Below are 18,578 nucleotides of genomic sequence, written 5' to 3'. Positions count from 1 at the left end.
CCTACCCTCGAGCAGATCGACACTCCCGAGTTCTCGCAGCCTTACGTATAATCACATTCATAGTTAGGGACACTGCAGCCTGAAATGCATAATTTAAGGGACATTAACTTCTGCTTACCACAGGTAAGCTGTATGAATGCTTCATATCTTGTAAGAAGTAAGAGGACAGTGAAAATTGCTGGCAGTGTGTCAAATTGTTGGCTTATAGTTTCCTGTGTGTTCTTGCTTATGATTCCTATGGATCTCATTCATATGATTCCTCAGCTCCCACCAGTGCAGATTTTCACTACAAAACAGATACATTGTGGGAAATTTTGTGACATCACCAATTTTAAGAAAATAGAAAGCAACATTGTTATATACGACCAGTCACCTGAAATCAGTCCTATTCAATATGTATCAGAGAATGAGCATTTGCTCTGGATTGTGGAAGGACAGGTTTCTATTCTCTGCAAAGACATTGGAATTCATGGAGGTGATCCTATGCTTTCAGTTAGCCACGATAGATCTTTTAAGGCAAATTTTACAACCTACTAATCTGGCAATGCAGATGGAGTTCAGCCTCGTTTTCTGTGGCATACAGGGTGTTAGAAGCCATTCTGCTGTCTGGACAGAATCAGGTATTTTAAGGCACCTCCACAGCCTGTTGTAGCCATAATCAGAAGATCAGAGACCTAAGCAGGCCCTGTATTTTTAGTTGAGTATTGGTCTATATATGTCTGATACAAAATTAGAAGACACCTGAAATTGTCTGTTAGTTTTAGAGACTTGCCTCTATGAACTAGCACTAAATTAGTTTAGTGTACTTATCAGTGAGTGCTTGAGAAGAAACAGAACTCTTATCATAGTAATTGGAGATTTTTTAAAGCATATTAAGCATAGACTGACCTCCATTTCTTTTTCCTTGGAGTCCCACATATTCTGGAAATCTGGGATTCAAAAGAAACTGAAGAGTGGGAAGTAAGAGCTCTGTTTTATGCCACTGGTGTAGAGTAGAAAGAGCAGTAAGATATATGCATTCTTTAGTGGTATTAGTAAGGTAAAAACCTTCTCATGACATGAGATGAGATGCATGGGGTAACTGCAAAGAAATGTGCATACGGTCATGATAGCACTATGGAAAATACTGGTCAATTTATTGTCAGTTTTGTAGTATTCTATGCAGTAACAGGAGAATAAAATTCCAGACTACTTTGTTAACTGTGAATAAAGTGAGATTTTTAATACCTATAAAAATCCAAAACTAATTTTAATATTTTTGGTTCTTCAGAGTTGAGAATTCTTTAGTCAGTGTGATCACTGGAGAGTGGAAACTCTCTTGAAAAATGTAGTTTATCCTGAAAACTGTAATTTATTTGTCTTGTCAATTGCCAAGACTTTAATCTCTTGGTGACTTTCAACTCTTTGCAGTCAGGATTCCTTAGTAACATTTTTTCCTAGTTCAATGATTTTCGTTTGTTTGTATGTGTCTTTTTATGTGTGCTTACTGTTCTGTCATAGGATTTCCTGTGGTATGTTGAAAAGGATACACTAGTGATCAGATTCCTGAGGTGGAGAAGTAGAACAAAAGTGCAGGCTAAAGAATTTTCTACAGAATTGGCTTTTTAAATATATTATGATAGAAAAACAGGAAAACATCTCTGAATGCCTGGTCAAAGCCATTAAGGAGTTTCCCAGGAGCTTTTAGCAGCTGGGGAAGAGGGAAATAGAATGTTCTATGGAGGGACTTTCTTTAGGTCTTACCTCAGTTCTTCCACTGAGTGCAGATTATTCCTTACAACTCAAAAAAAAACCCCCAAAACCCACCCATCCTCTTGTCTGTTTCATCACCATTTTCCTTAAGAGTGTCTGGCACCTGCTGCAAGTTGATTGCCTTTAGATGTGGTTGAAGTCTTTCATGAGTCCAAATCTGGGGGCTGTAGCTCATTTCCAGCATTCCTCCCCAGTCCCTACACACTTACCCAGTGATGCTTCCTTGACTGCTGCCAGAATGGAGGAAAAGAATTAAGGAGCAGAGATGCAGTGGAGACAGAGGTGCTAACAAGTTTGGAAGAAGGATTGATAGTCACTGCTGTTTCCCCCTGTGCCTGCCTGGCTCTGATGTCACCTCCCCACATATTCCAGTCTGTCCATAAATGGCATCGTCTCCCTCTCTCCAGATTTTTAGTTTAGGCAAAATAGGTGCTATATATTACTACTTTTTGCAGCTGCCACTTTGTATATCCATATAGCTGGTGTTGGTTTAGTTTTATATTCTTATATTTTACAATATCTATAAGACATTATAACTGAGTTCCTTGAGTAACTGTTTTTTATTATCTTATTCCAAGAATATTATTATGAGGATAATTCTTGGCCTAATTATTTCTGTTTTATCCTGGTTCTTAAAGGGCTATTTGAGGGAAGGAATTTTCTTCAAAGTAATGGGAGTTGGCAGAGCAAATCCTAACTGTTTGTGTTTGTAGCTTACTTGTAAATTGGAGGATGCCATAAGCTTCAGAAAAATTTCCACCAGAACATATTGGTTGGGTATGGGTTCTGTAACAAGCCAAATTCAGCTGAAACTGAAGATCTGGGCAAATCTGTCTATATTTGCTTAGTCAGACATCACAACAGGAATGTTCTCACAGTATCTGGAAATAAGACAGATTAGTCTGTCTTGTTTCACTGTTATAAAAACTGCTTCTGCTATTCTTAAACATGAGAAAGTAATAGTGAGTTATTTGCACTGATAGAACTTTTTGTATGTAATCTGTTCATGGCATTAACATTAAAGAAAATCTGTTAAGTGTTTTAGACTAATGCATATTTGCCAAAATTTAATTGTAAAATATACGCAGCATGTGAGATGACATGTTATAGTCTCAGAGGCACTGAATGACCTCTCTGAACAATCTATAATTGCTGTTTGCTGCTTCGTTTAATAAATAATACTGTATGTGATAGTATCTATACATTAATATTTATTTATATGTATGCAATACATAAATTTGTTCTGTTTCTTTCAGCATAGGCATAGATCCAAAATGGGTTACTTCCGCTCTGAGTGAAGTTAGCACCCAACTCTGGTGTGGCAATTTAAAAAAGAAAAGAAATAAAAGAGTTGTCTCAGCCATTTTCTATAAAATTTACCTAAGCACCCTAAATTCTTCCATGTGTCTGCAAGTACTGCCTTACAGCTGAAACATTTTGGTATCTGTTTTGATACATTTCCCTGACTAATCTGATCTCTTAAACATGTTCAGATCACCTCCTTATTCAAAGGACTGTTTCAATAATTTGTTCAGTAACATTTTTACAAGTAAATATTTAATCATTTTGTTGGCATAGACATACAGAAATCTCTTTTTCCCTCAGTGAATCTTCAGCTTTTTTCTGATATTTGGATACTCTCTAGAGAAAGAGATACAAATTTGAATTTCCTCAGGCAAACAAGGGAATTCAGCCAAGGTAACCCCCACTGGGGAGGTGTCTTTATTGGGAGATTTTTTTTTTTTCCAAAAGGTGGGAAAATCTGTCACTTTCTCTGTGGTTTCAGAAGGAAATGGTGTTCTCCATTGCACTTGGAGCACAGTGCCTTTTTTTTAGATTTTTTTTTTTTTTTTTTGGTGAACATGCGTAGTGAGACCTAATAACACCTGTGTGCCCTAATTGTATTAGATGTAAGGCAAATGATGAAATCGTCAATCCCGTGAAGATTGTAACACTATTGTTCATGTTCAGAAACAAGTCTGTGGACAATTTAGGAAGCTAAAGTAAAAAACCTAAAGGGTATATCAAGTGTAAGTGCTTTATGGATTAGTAGCACTTGAGAGAGTCCTTCAAGATCCTAGTATGAATAAGGGCATCAATATAATACTGATGTCCCGCTTTAGGCATCTTTGTTCCTTTTCTGAACTGACCCATATTATACTCATTAGACTGTAATTAGCTGCTTAGTTTTACAGTTATGAAATCAAATAAGAGGTTTCTTAGTCTGCACAGCGTTCTGAAGTAAAAGTCATGCCTTATCACAGTGTATTAATGAATGGGCATAAAAGACACCTTAGGATGCCTTTCTCTGTAAGTCTGTTGTGTTACGTAGTTGGATGCAGTGGGCAAATCCAGAACCTTCTTTCTGTGGTCAGTCAATCATTTAGAACTCATTATAAACTTTGGTCTGTTTCTTCTTTTTCAGTTTGTTGTATGGATCTGTTTGGGGGGAGCTTACAGAAAAATAATACTTACGGATTAAATTCTTCTTGGCAGTTTAGTGCTGGGATTAATTTTGAAATTTTGTGGATGGTTAATTAAATGTTATGGATTGTCTCTGACAATTTATCATGTAAAAAAGATGTGTATTTTTAATTTTCCTCTGCACTGAGTTATAGTGAGTCCGGTTTCATGTTTGCTTTCAGAAAAGCTAAAAAGTGTTTAATGGTTGACATATTTTATTTGCTAAAAAGAATTTAAAAGTTGAAACTGTGCAGTTTTGCTTCTGCCTTCTGTCCTTTCTCCTTTCTTTGTCTCCGAGGTGGATATATACCTTGGTTTTGAATTTCAGGTAATTGGAAACATTGATAAAATCTATAAATGGGAAATGATAATAATAAGAACTGCTTCTAAAAATAGTAGTAAGATTAATTTTATATGGATGTTATGGTTTAAATAAGCTGAAACTCGATGGTGTTTTTGAATGTGTACTTCTCTGGGCTTATATCAAAATGTTTCATTACCAAATTAACTTCTATTACCCAATAATATAGAAGATGATAAAAATTTATAAAGTCTTATTTTGTAAAGTTTGTTTTTGTAAGACATAAGAAAAGGAGCTCCAGTAAACTTGGTGAATCACTTTTCTAACATATAAAAAGAGGAATCCAGTTATACATGATTAATATAAAAACATCTACCTTTCTGTGACCTACAGGCAAGGCATTTGGTACCCTTTTTATTTGAATCAAAGCTAAAACAGCACTGATTTTTATTCTTTTTTTCCTCCTTCTCTCCTCAGAAGATTTAGTCCAAATGATTTGAAAGTTCTTTCATCCTCTGAGTAACTACTGCCTGCTTCAACCATGTCCTTATATATCTCCCTTATATATATCGTTATGTTGAAAATTTTCCTGAGATCCCTAAACTTGTGATCATCATCTCGCTATGCCCTGATAGATTCTTGTGAAATGGAATGAATTAATTCATGTGCCAGGTTCATTGTAGTCAGTTTGGTACATCCTCTCATGCTCTCATCCCCTCACTTGGGAAATGTCATGGAAAATGCCTTCTGAAATGCTAAATCCTTCTTTCTCAGGTTCATTTGAATTCAACTGGAGCTTCTGGAAGCTAAGCAACTGTTGAAAATTAAGCAATTAGTCTGCATGCTTAAGAAAACAACATCCACCATTATGGCTTATATATTATTCTGATATTATTGATCTGAACTGTTTAATTAATACTTGCAAATTCATTAACAGAAATAAATTATTTTCAAACCATACCAAAATTTATTGAACTCTTCATCTGAGAAATTCTGATATGACAGTGAGATTTAAAAGGAAGATATTGTGGTTTACATAGCAGAGTGAGCATGATCGATGTTAATGTAGAAGATTAATGTCCTCTGTTTTCCTTTTTTTGTCTTTTTGGTTACCAAAACATTGTGTGGTTCCTTTGAAAAGTAGCTGAGGTTGGGGGAAATGCTAGTAATTAGAGAAAGGGTAGTTAGTTGCTGAAGCATCTTCATATTTTAGAAGGGTAAAGTTCCATGAGGGAAAAAAAAATACTGTAAAATTGCAGAACAGAGAAATGCTCATAATATTGTGTGTTGTTCTGTCCTCTGTGAAAGTTACTTTAAATTAAACTGAGCAAATGTTTTGCATCTTTAAGTGTTCTGTTCTCAGTGAACCATACTCAATACTAAAACCTCTACTTGGTGATAATACTCTAACACCTATAAGTCTACAATGGTCCTCACAGGATTCCTTTTAAGAAATTATTCCATTTTTCTACAGTTATGTAATGGTTTATGTATGTTACAGTGAGAGAGAGATGATACAGAAAGCACTGGAAGTAATTTGAAGTGAGCCTTTTTTGAAAGCTCACCCCTTTTTCATTGGAAAGCTAGATGGATAATTTAAACTACTCCTAGATCTGCTATAGTCTAGCTCAGTTCTGTTATTTACTGTATATACATTTACAAAAACAAATTTCTAGAAATGACTGGATTACTTTAGAGCTCAGTTCTAATACGATAATCTACACGAGTATGTTAGCTCCTCTTAAAAATGTTTTTCAGCTATGGAGTATTAGAATCACACATTTTGTGGGTTTTTTCATACAGGCAAGAACCTAATCACAGGGCTCTACACACAGATCTTTAGGCAGGACTGTTGTTGCACAGTCGTTTGATACAGCGTGTGGTTTTGCATCTGCTTTTTGGGCTATTATGAGCATTTCTGATGTGTATTTAAGTCACTTAGCAGCTCCTAACTAACTTTCAGCATAATTTGAAAGCTTTTGGATATGCAACGCCTGAACTCTGCTTGTATGAATGTTGCTGCTTCCCTGGGGGAATACAGGTCATAAAGCATGCAAGAGGAGAGGATAAAGCACTTCCAGCTGAAGAAATCTGACTGTAGAACAACCTTATAGAACAACCACCCACTTTCTTTTTTCCTTTGCTGAGCATCTTAATCAGTGGCAGTCAGGGTATCAAATATAATAAATGGATATGGCAGCCAAGTCGTGCATTACTTTGATATCTGTTGCCTTTCCTGGCCAGAAAATACAAGGCAGTTTGGAACACTTGCTTGGGAGGACAGTGGGGTAAATGGTGATCTGGCCATCTTTAGAAAATATTGAAAAGTTTGAACATCTTTGAGAAAGAGAGCCCTCAGGAAGACACAAACACATAATTTTAACTTTTTTTATTAATCCACATCTCTACCCAGGCATAATTCTGTGCCTATAAATGGAAAAAATGTAGCATTAGGGATTTAGTTATTGCAGGCAGCTTGGTGGACTAGTATCACTCGGCAGCGATTTAAAAATCTAAGATAGCTGTAAACTATAGGAACGTTTTTGGCAGTATATACATAAAATCCCCAGACAAGGTAAATTAAAAAAGCTTTATGTAATACAGAGATATTTTACATGTCCATCCATAAACCTTAACTTAAATGGGATTATGATTTGTTTTTCTGTTTTCCTTTTCACTTGGTTATTCCTCTTTGTATGTAATTTAGTGAAATAGCTAAGACACGTTTCATTAATGAACAATCTAACAAAGCAATTTCACGTTGTTAGAGTCAGTTGATTTAGTGATTAATGTATTTGTTATGCTTGCAGATGAAAAATACATTTATATAGTGTAAACTAACGACCAGTTTACTTGGATGCTGATACAAATCCTTTTGCCATTGTGGTTTCATAGTTTATAAACAGTGAATTAAATGTCAGTGACTTTATTATTGAGGAAAAACATGAAGTTTGTAGCATGAGTGAAACACTGTATGATTTGCCAAAGTAGAAAAGAGTGGCTGAAACTATATGACGAGACAAAGATAGTTAGTCCATGTCCAAGTTGATTATTTCCATTTTATGCCCAGCTTGAGCCTTGTGGAGACAGTTTTTTTTCAGTCTCTGCTATTTTTGTGTTCAATAGGTAAGAGTTTTATTGATTTCACTGAACTTATTTCTCAAATGAGGTGTTCTGGATTAGAAGCTCAGCATAGATACCCTCTTGCCAAGTTTGCATTCCTAACAATAATGACTTGCACAAGATAGTCAAATTTTGCAATCTGTCTTGTTGGTCCCTAGTAAGGACAGTGATACACATTTAAAACATTACCCTGGGGCAGTTAGGTCTTGGCCTTAATCGAAAACACCTTATTTCATGTGGACATAAAATTTCTACATCTCATAAATATTTAAAAAAAAAAAAAAAAAAGGCAGGGGGAGAGAAATCACTGCTCCAAAGTGTTGAAATTATATTAAAGTCATTGTAAAAATTATTTATACTGTGACTCAGATTCCAAAGTCACTAAGGTACTTTGAAAATTTAGTTTCAATTTTTTTTTTCTGGCATGGTTTCAAGCTGATTTCTTGCTAGTCTTTTGCCTCCTAATGCTGCATTCACTGTACTGAACTAAAGGAGTTGCACTGGAGTTTTGTATGGAGAAATGTGTCCAAGTTGATTTTGTGGTATAATGTCGCTTTATCCCTTGATTATTAATGGTGAAAAGTTGCTTTCCTGTTTGATCTAGAAACAAAGACAGCAACACTATGCTTTACAGATTAGTGAGTGATAAGCTGTTTTAAAATCACATACGTAACTGAGTAGCATCATTGATAAGTATGTAGTTGTGTCACAGTTATTTCTGAGATATTCTGAGTTAAAACTGAAATTGTTTCAAGATCTCTCGATATGTTTCAGGACACTTTTATCTTTAATGGTTCTATATTAGCAGGATAAAATGGGATCATAATGCTTTACAGTGCTATGACATCATCACATTCTACAACTTCCTCAAGGGGGCAGCGGAGGGGGAGGTCCTGATCTCCTCTCTCTGGTGACCAGTGATAGGACACAAGGAAATGGAAAGAAGCTGCATCAGGAGAAGTTCAGATTGGACATTAGGAAAAGGTTCTTCACTGAGAGGGTGGTCGGTCACTGGAACAGGCTCCCCAGGGAAGTGGTCATGGCACCAAGCCATGTCAGGGTTCAAGAAGCGTCTGAACAATGCTCTTAGTCATATGATTTAGTTTTAGGTACTCCTGCAAGGAGCAGGGAGTTGGACTCGATATGGGTCCCTTCCAAGTTGAGATATTCTATGATTCTATTGTTCATTTTGTTACTTAAAACAGACAATGCTGTCTTACTAGTAGAAATCCCCAATTAAGATTCATTAATCAGCTCTTACCTTGCTGGCAAAAGCAAAACCAAATTAAACTACATGATAAATGTTTCAAATAAACAACTTTTTTTCCCTTGTAAGTAATGTTGTGCGTCTCAGCACTCTCATTTGACGATTGGAACCTATTTAAGACAGGGTAATTAGTTTCTCTTTGACAAATACCAGCAAAACATGTTGCCACCTAGGAAAAGACAAATGGCCTTCAATTCCCTGAATTAGGCATCCAAAAATTCCCTGCTTTTTGTCTGCTTAATTACTGGAAAAGCTAAGACTTGCTAGGTATGTCCCTGTGAGCTCCATAGGTACCTTTGGTTGCAGTTTTGTATGTGCTGTTAAGCCATATTCTAATCAAGAAACTAGAGAGCATGGAACTTTGTTTCGGGGTCCTGATACAAGTGCTCTGAATTTACTCTGGGCTATCTTATACTGTGCCCTGGGCTATTGTAGCAATACTGTGAGTTTTCAAAGTAATACTTAATTCAATAATCAGTCACGTTCAAGAATAGGTATGCCAGGCTATATTTTCAGAAATCAGTATTTTCAAAGACAGTCTAAAGTTTTTGTTAACAGAATATTATTTGATGGATTAGTATGAAAGTTTTTGCAAAACGAGCAATTCAAAATACTTCTTTTTTTTCCTTTTTTTTTTTCTTCACTCTAGACAATTGATTTAGAGGGGTTCAAGCTGTTCATGAAGACTTTTCTGGAGGCAGAGCTACCAGATGATTTCATTGAGCATCTTTTTACATCATTTAGCAACAAAATCTCTCACTGCAGCCCATTAATAAAAAACAAACCCCAGCACCTTTCTGGAGGTAAGTAATAAAATCACGGTAATATAAGAGCTGAAGGTTCCCTCCCTCTGCTATTTTACTTCTAATAACTATAAATATATGGAATTCTAAATAGGTATAGGTATTTCTTTTTTGTTCTGATATTTTTGAAATTGGAGAAACTAACTCAATCACGCACAAGAAATATTGTGAAAAGAAATGGAAATTAAGTGGTTTAATCTTTTTAATTCACAATAGTGATGCAGCTGAGACACCAAGTGGACAGTCTTTGTCTAATGCTAATCAGATTGCTATGGTTACATGATCTTGCTGCCTACTCTACTGTATAAACACTTAGAAACCTTCAGAGCATCATGCAGGAGGCTCCTGCTGGTGCTCTACAGTTTCTATACCCAATTACTGCTGCTTCTCTTAATTGTCTAGGTGTGATGCTGTTATTAGTAATCCTACATAATTATCAGGTACTGATATTTTAAATGTCCTATAAGTGTTAGAAGTATTTCTTTTCCCAATGTAAGGATTATCTTTAATGCAGTTTGAAATTTTCATGCTAAACTGAACATTTTTATTAAAAGTGATTTTGAGTTCTGAGGACATAACATGTTAAAATACTTCCATGCAAAATAGTGTTAAAAACTGTGAACTTACAAAATTTTATTAAACTTTTAAAGAAAATTTGGAGAAGAAATTTAAGGTTACCTTCCTGACTTGGTACTTTATTTGGTTTGGCACTTTAGCAATTTGGGAACTCTATCAAAATCCAGTAGCTAAAAGCAGAAGCTAGACTAATTTAATGAAATAAATTGCATGATTTGAACAGCTGGGATAATCAAGCACTTAGAGCTAAGTTACTAAATGGTTTGATGGGTATTTAATCGCTTGAATTCTGTATATGAAGATTAGGTGTCTTCAAATTGCAACTCATCCAGAAGTTGTGAATTTAGTACAAGTGCTACTAGCTGAAATGTCAGTTTTTCTGGCAGATACCAAGCACTAGATTTCCACAGATGCCTCAGTGTACAACACTAATTACAGGTTTTCAGATATCACCCATTGAATCTGACCTGTTTTTTGTCTTTAGTGGATGCCGTTCTCAACTATATTAAATAGATGGGTTTCAGTTATTTTTCTTTATTTAAATTTACAATACCTGTTATTTCCACTTCTTAGCTTTATATTTCCTGGCAAAAAACACCAAACAAACAAACCAACCAACCAAAACCACCATATCACATTATCGTCTTCTGTTATCTGTATGGTGTATATATTATGATTGTCATTAACTGTAGTTAGACTTAACTGAAAAATCTTTTTTCTGCTAGCAAAGCTTTCTTACCACATAGATGGTATGATTATTCACATATTTTTTTTTTTTCATTTGAATTGAATTCTTCAGGTATCTTTTTTATCCTTTCTAATCAGAACAGCCATGGACACATCTCCTTCCACAAATGTCTGCTGTGTAGACAGTACGTTTCCAACTTCTTGCGCTTTTGTTATCTAGACTGGTTCCATGTGCAGAGCAGTAGGCTTAGTAGACTGTGGTGTAATCAGTTGGGTGGAGTATTCAGAGCCTTTTGTTGCTAATTACAGCTCTGATAATGACTTACTCATGGGTTTGGGCAAGTCATTTAGACCAGTGATTGAGTCCTTTGCCCTTAAAGATGCTTTGCAACAGAATCTCTAAGGGCATGTCTAAATATATTCTTTATCGTATGCTGCGGAGTATATTTTGGGTGTCATAAATTTTCAGCATTGCATTTTTTTCTGCTGTGAATATAGATTCTGTTGCCTATAAAGTCTCAGCAGCGCCATTTCATTTCCACTGAAATTTTGAATTTTTCATTGAGGTTTTCGTCGTGTTTTCATCAATGAGTAGCATCAGCAATAAACATGCACTGTACCAGCCACCAAAATTTGTAGTCTTTTACACTTAACACTTTTTGCCTGAAACTCCAATAGCAGCTGCCATTTAATGGTGCATATTTATTTATTATGCTGGTTTTTTACGTATGTTGTCTGAGTACTATTAAAAAAAATAGTCTTTTATCATTCTGGTGTGGTATTTCTATGGTTCTGACACTTCATATGTAGAAATGATAACAGCTGTTTTTAGGTCCTTGGCAGATTTATAGCTAAACTCTGCCCAATATGGGCCGTGCTCAGCTTTCTTCACTTTCGCTATAATTCTCTCTGATTAATAATAATAAATTGTTGTTGTTGTTGTTTAAACTGTATGCTAAGTTTCTCACTCTAATGCTACCTCCTAAAATTTTTTTCTTCACTCACTTTTCCCAGTTTGTAGTTAATTTTCGTCTTTTTCTATTAGTAAGTACTATAGAAATACTGTAACATGAGACCAGTTTAGTAGTCTTCCATGTGTATTTAGTGTAATACCAGAAGGACTGTTTGATAAATCATTATATCCAAAGCATCTTCAGAGAGAAAATTCAGTTCACCTCATGCAAGAGTTATTGGTTATTTGTGCCTGAAAATGTGCTGTTCATATTGTAATTCAATTGCATGAGATTTAAACTAGATGTTATACCTTTAAAATTTGTAGCATTTAAAGGGGAAAAAGAGTGCATTGGTATTTTAATGTACAAATGAAAATTATGGAAGCCTTCATTTTAGGATATCTAGTAATTTTTAAATGTTACCAATAGTGAAAAAAATGACCATACTGGGAAATAAATTTGTCAGAAACATTTAACATTCTTCTGGAGTGTTATGGAAAGGCACATCAGAGCTGGAGAAAATCACAAGGAAAGTAGCAGGGTTCATAAATCTCCCTGATATGTGTCTGTTTTTCACTTAGTGTCTCTTGGTCCACTCATGTCTGTTTATAAATTGTATTTTCAGTTAAGGTGTCTGAAGAGAGATGGAAACAGATGCCAGGTAAGCAGCAGCACTGGAAGTCATCTGTAAGTTAGCACATTGCAGCCACCCCTCTCCCACCTCTGATTGAGAAGTAATACTTTAACCTGTACCTTGTAGCTGATGATAAGCTAAAAGATACCTTAAAATTTGTATGCGTTTTCATTTGGATTTCAGTGGAATTCAGAACTAGGCATTTTTGAGATGTATTAGCCCAAGTTTTATAATACCTTTTATTCTGTGCATAGGATTCACATAAGACTGGAATGTGAACTATTTGTGTAAATTGTGTGACTGAAGCTGGCATCTTAATTGATTAACATTTTATACTGTTTTAATTTTAAGGGCACTTACTGACACGCAAGCTCATTTAGTAGAACATTGCCCTGTTAAATCTTTTTATTCATTTAAATATTTACTTTCAGTGTTTATTATCTGCCTGAAACCATGGACATGAACTTGATTCAGACATATATCTTCTGCATGCCAATTTGCTCTTATTTACTGAAAAATATTTTTTTTTCCTAACATATGTACCTCAGTAGACCTTTGAAAATGTCTTCAGATTCTAATGAAATTTTTCAAGATAAAAATGGGGTTGGGGGGGAAACCCACCAGAATTCTGTTTCCATTTGCTACAGTAATTAATTTGTCCAAGACAAATGGATGAGAGAAATTACGTATGCAGGTTATGTATGCAGTGACGAATCTGTTCTGAATTAATTACAGAAAATATTTAAGGACAGTAAATCATTTTGTGAAGATTCTAACATCACTAAGATCAGTGGGAAATGTAACAAACTTGTAAAGAAAGTTTTTTTTATTCCTTTCTCTATGTACTCCTGTCCTTCCCCTTTTTTTCCTCTATTTATTTGTTCCTGCAGTTTTCAGTAATATCATCAGGACCAGTCATATTAATGTTCTCTTGAAACAAAAAGTTTGGCAATGTTGAAACCTGTATTCCAGATGTTATACTAGAACTGCTCTTGATCACAACATTTGAGCATTTATTATGACTGTTATTTAAATTCTGTGTTTATTTTCATAGTATTCTGTGGCCAAGGCTTCCATATTTTAAATATGTGTTGCTATGACACACATCTGGCTGTGTTTTTGGGAAGACTACACATTTGGGTATTATCAGAGTTTTCGTTGACACTAAACCATCTTCAATTGGTGTAGCTAGTGTCAATCTATAAGTTAGACGAAGCTTCTACAAGCATAAGGGAGTGGATGCAGCATTGGGCAGGGATTGTTTTAATACTTATATTAACGTGTAATGTAGTAGAATAAAATTTTTCACCAAATTGTTTTGTAGTCAAATGACATCAGATCAACAAAAATGAAAAAGAGAGTTGTGCCATTCCCATACTGCTTTTTTTTTTTTTTTTTTACAATAATTTGCTTTGTTGGTATAATATTTTAAAACCTCACTATCATTTTAATTCTGCCTTTGCTGGATAAACTATGAACATGAATTGTTTAAAACTTCACATTTATATTTAAATTAAGAAGTCATCTGAGATTCAAATAAAACAAAGATGCATGTATGTAAGAGTTCTGTTTTTCATTTTCTGCTTATATCATATATTAAGAGTAACAAAGGCTATATGTTATTTCCAGGTCTGAGACTTAACAAAGGTACCTCTACATCCCGACCTCCTACTCCTGCCAACTTACATTTACCAGACGTGATTCAGCTGAAAGATATTGTTTGCTATTTGTCACTGCTAGAAAGAGGAAGACCTGAAGACAAGCTAGAATGTATGTTCTTTTTTTTAAGATAATTTTATTTTTTTATTTCTTTTCAGGGAAATAAAAAAAAGTCATCAAAAATTCTGTTTCTAAATTTTCTGAGTTTAAGACTGAGTTTTGAGTAGCTGCATTATAAAAATTTGATTCTAGGTGACCTTTATTGCATGAATGATCTTTTATTCTTTATAATATATTAATTTGATGAGATTTTAACTGAATTCTTTCTGCCTAGCACACGCTAAGATGGGGAGTAAGGATCATACATTCTGCAGTTAAAATGATCCTTTCTATACTATTGTCTATTGACTAATATCAGAGCTGTGAAAAAAACAAAATATACTGAGGATGCTTAGGAATATATTGAAGTGGTGAATAATCTGTAGAAAACAAGCTAATGCAAGCAAAAAATATTTGTTAATATAGGACTCTGTAATATTAGTGATAAAAAAGCCAAGAATGATCCAAGTCTCCACCAAGAATGAATGTTTGATGCTGGAAGTTAGAAATTACTTGCTTTTTTTTCAATTAGGGGCCTGATTCATTAAAGCCCAACACCTCTACCTGTTCAAAAAATAACTACAAGTTTGATCTGGGAATTAGAGGAAAAAAGGAAGAAATCGTGTGTTGCCCCGTTATGGAATTTTAGAAGCCAGTTTTCCAGGTAGATAAACAGTCAATCCAATCATATAGTCCTTTATGGACACCAAATACACTTTGATATACATAGCTGGCCTGTCTATAAAAGAACTATGGGATCAGTTCTAATACTTTATGGCAAGTAAATACTCAATATGATAGGAAATGCAAACAGTAGGCTTCATCTGCTGGAATGAGAAGTTCATTACAAGGTTACATGACCGCATGTTATTGAAGTATCTTGATGTTTCACTACCTGTAGTTAGCTTACTAACCAGCATCCTTCTGGACAAGTTGTCCAACTGTGGGAAGGGTGGGTTCACGGTGCGCTGGGTGAAGGAGTGGCTGAATGGCAGAGCTCAAAGGGTTGTAGTGAATGGGGCTACATCTGGCTGGCGACTGGTCACCGGTTCTTCAGGGTTCAATTCTAGGGCCAGTCCTGTTCAATATATTTATCAATGATCTGGACGCAGGAGTTGAATACACCATTAGCAAGTTTGCTGATGATACTGGGAGGTGCTGTTGACTCTCTTGAGGGACAAGAGGCCTTGCAGAGGGATCTAGATAGATTGGAGCATTGGGCGGAGTGAATCATAGCGGAGTGTTTGGAAACTAGATTCAGGACAAGCAGAATATGGAAGCGGTGCTTTCAAATAAAATCTGATATAAGCTGGGTGATTTTTTTAAGATGAAAGGAAATAGTGTTTAGGTTTTGGATCTATATGATCTATGGGTTTTCATAGATTTACAAATATTCCAGCAGATGAATGGATTCTCTAACCTATTAGCAGTATATTCCTAGAGGAAACTGTTCAGTTCTTATAAATATGCAGGGTACTTCCTAAGAAATGAACAGTGGTGTTTCTTAGCTCAACTTTCCTTCCTTTAATGTTCCTTCCAACAGCAGAAGTTATTTTAGCTCACATTTACATGAGGCTTTATCAGCACAGCCCATTCCTCAATTTGTATGTGTTTTTTATCAGTATAACCATGGATGCCAGGCATGTATCTCTTGTGAAACTGTTCGGAGAAATGCCAGGGGGCAGTATGAAAGGCATTAGACATAAATGGTGTGGAGGGAGCATAAGACCTCCATGGGTACCATATCTTTACAAACATAATGTGCTTACAAGTGCTCAAACTTCTTTCGGCTCTTATGAATAGAAACTCCGAGAATTATGAGCTGTGGGGTTTTTTTGCCAGTTTCTCTTATGAAGACTCTCTTGAGGTTATTCTGTTTCTGTTCTTTCCATACCAATAGAAGCTTCAAGAATGCCACACTGTTCTTTTGTATTTTTGCAGTAATATGATTATTTACAGTCTGTCTTTTTGCTATGCTATGCAGTTCTTGGACATTCAGGCTTCTGTGAAGAATGACAAGCCTTACAGTTTTCAAAGTACATGCGCTGATGAAAATAGAAAGTGCATTCAGCACTTGTTTGTGCATGTGTTTTTGAGAATGAATTCCCCAATTTCTTCTCAAAAGGCCATAATTTTTAACTTTTGGAATGCCACCTTTGTCATACGCAAGATTAGAAGTCCAGAGGTTGCAGGTGAAAGTATAGCAGTGCAGCAACTGATCTCATCTTGGTAATTTTTTTTTAATACATTTTTAATTATTTACAAAAGGTATGCAGTCTAGGAATAGAAATCAAGTGGCTAGTCAGTGCTATCAGGTAAGGGTATGAGAAAAGAAGTATAAAAGATTGACTTGGGCGCCGTAGTTTGCATCAGAACTTTTGTTCAGTTGTTTTTATCATTTTGTTGTTGTTTTTTCTCCTAGAGTGCGTAAATCAGCAAGAACATGAATATTTAGCAGGGTATGAATAGAAAAGAGATTGCATGTCGCACCAGTAGCAGTTTTTCGGAGTCTAGCCAAGAGCACAGATTGAGCCTTTTCACTACCCAATACGTATGTAATTGGAGAGACTTTGTTTGCTACAAAGGTGAAACAGTTATAATTATGCTAATGCCTGTTTTTAAATGACTGATTAGAACTACTGATTCATGTTAAAGGAAAAAAAGGTTGTAAGCCTTACTTCTCTGGAGTGGGTAAAGATCAGGGAGACGCTAAAACTTGCTTTCATGATAACTCTAGAACATTCTTTCAACCAGTGTATTACACTCACAGAGGAGGAGGAAGGAGAACCAAATGATTTGAACTTTATCACTGCGTGATTCAGTGATTCATCCCTATGGAAACTGTGAATGCTTAATGGTACCTTTGCCAGATAATATTAGCTGTCTTGCTCTGAGCAGCTTTGGTAGAAGGTGTACTAGCAGGGACAGTACCAATCTGTGGTGGCTTTTAGCATTAACTGTTGTTTTACACTGAAATATTTCTGCTATGTAATTCACAGTCAAAGGAAGATATTTTTATAGGTTTTCTTAGCCTGTAACTAATGGACCTTTGTAGGTTGAAACAATGTACTACAGTAAATATCTTCAATCTTATATTACAGCTCTTAAGAGCAGTGCGATATAGTGGCAAGAATTGCTTAAGTGATAGAGAGGTATAGTACTTACCTTTTTTCCCCACAGTTAGGTGATTAACTTGGGAATAAGATGGGGGATATAAGGGAAGCAAGCCAATCCATATAACAGTTAAATAGGTTTTGCTGTAAGTCAAAAATAATCAAATTCTTTCTGAACTTTACTTTCTAATTGCTAAGAATTTCCTCTCACTTCTCATTATATTGTTTCCTGAAAACTGTGATAAGCTTCGCTTGCAGAATTTATTGGACTGTAACAGCATTTGCTGTGGATCCAACGTGGTGGGATTGTTCACTGTTGAACAAGTCGTATGTTATGTGTCCAAAGACATTTGATAAGACAGTTTGTAAAGCAGATTGCTTGGGTTTTCCTATCAGTCAAGGCATTACAGTGTCCTGGAACCACCTGTATATGGACTCTCTTCACTCTTTAGAAAGTAGATCTAGGGGAAAAAAATGAGCACTTTTGAAGGGGATGGTGTTTAGAATTCAGAGCTCTGACAAACTGTCCCAGAAAATAGGGACAAACAGTGACGTATTCATAAGCTTCTGGTTTTCATCTTTAGCCTTTTAACAGTATTCCTACCAAAGCTTCAGGCTTCTTTCTGCTCTGCAATCTGATGGAGTATATGATCAGCTGAGTAAGCTGCTTTGCAATATCTTGGTAATGGTGGACATACCCACTCTTGTGGCTGGAATCAAGTAATGATACAAACTTCAAAGTATATATTCTTTCTGGATATTGTCAAAATGCAGCTATTCTTGCCTGAGTAGCTCCTCAACACGTTGGGAATACATTTTCAAATTAATGAAGCAGGTCTGGTCCTGGGAGGAGTCATGCTGGCAGTCTGTGAGGAATGTTTATTGTTGGATTTGGCTGATTAGATACTTCAAATAATAATCCTCTGTTTCATTTAGTTGGTCAGAAAGCATTTCTAAAGCAATGTCACTATTGAATAGCGATATCTGCAACCAGGGGAGTAGGATAGCATTGTAACTTAAGCAGGCTTATCAACGTTTCCTTGACCAATTGTGTGTTATCCTATATTTGGTGAGATGACGGAGGAGGGCCTTTTAGTGGTACTCACCATGAATACGAATCATCTCTAGGAGGAACCAGAATTAAGTTC

The 18,578-nt window shown here is 35.6% G+C and overlaps 1 protein-coding gene across 1 annotated transcript in view; it reads left to right on the top strand.

Moving 5' to 3' along the window:
- Positions 1-9,555: 9,555 nt before the first annotated feature.
- Positions 9,556-18,578, top strand: part of DGKB (diacylglycerol kinase, beta 90kDa) — a gene marked incomplete at both ends in the record, with an annotated part of 52,443 nt that continues 43,420 nt past the window's right edge. The window contains 3 exons of the mRNA XM_009574549.1: positions 9,556-9,709; positions 12,551-12,586; positions 14,189-14,329. Of these exons, the coding sequence (XP_009572844.1) occupies positions 9,556-9,709; positions 12,551-12,586; positions 14,189-14,329 (331 nt within the window). The remainder of the gene's footprint in view (positions 9,710-12,550; positions 12,587-14,188; positions 14,330-18,578) is intronic.

Source organism: Fulmarus glacialis, unplaced genomic scaffold, assembly GCF_000690835.1.
Source record: "Fulmarus glacialis isolate BGI_N327 unplaced genomic scaffold, ASM69083v1 scaffold15860, whole genome shotgun sequence".
Classification (NCBI taxonomy): Eukaryota; Metazoa; Chordata; class Aves; order Procellariiformes; family Procellariidae; genus Fulmarus; species Fulmarus glacialis.
Note: the sequence above shows the minus strand (reverse complement) of the source record. Positions and strands in the feature narration are given on the sequence as shown.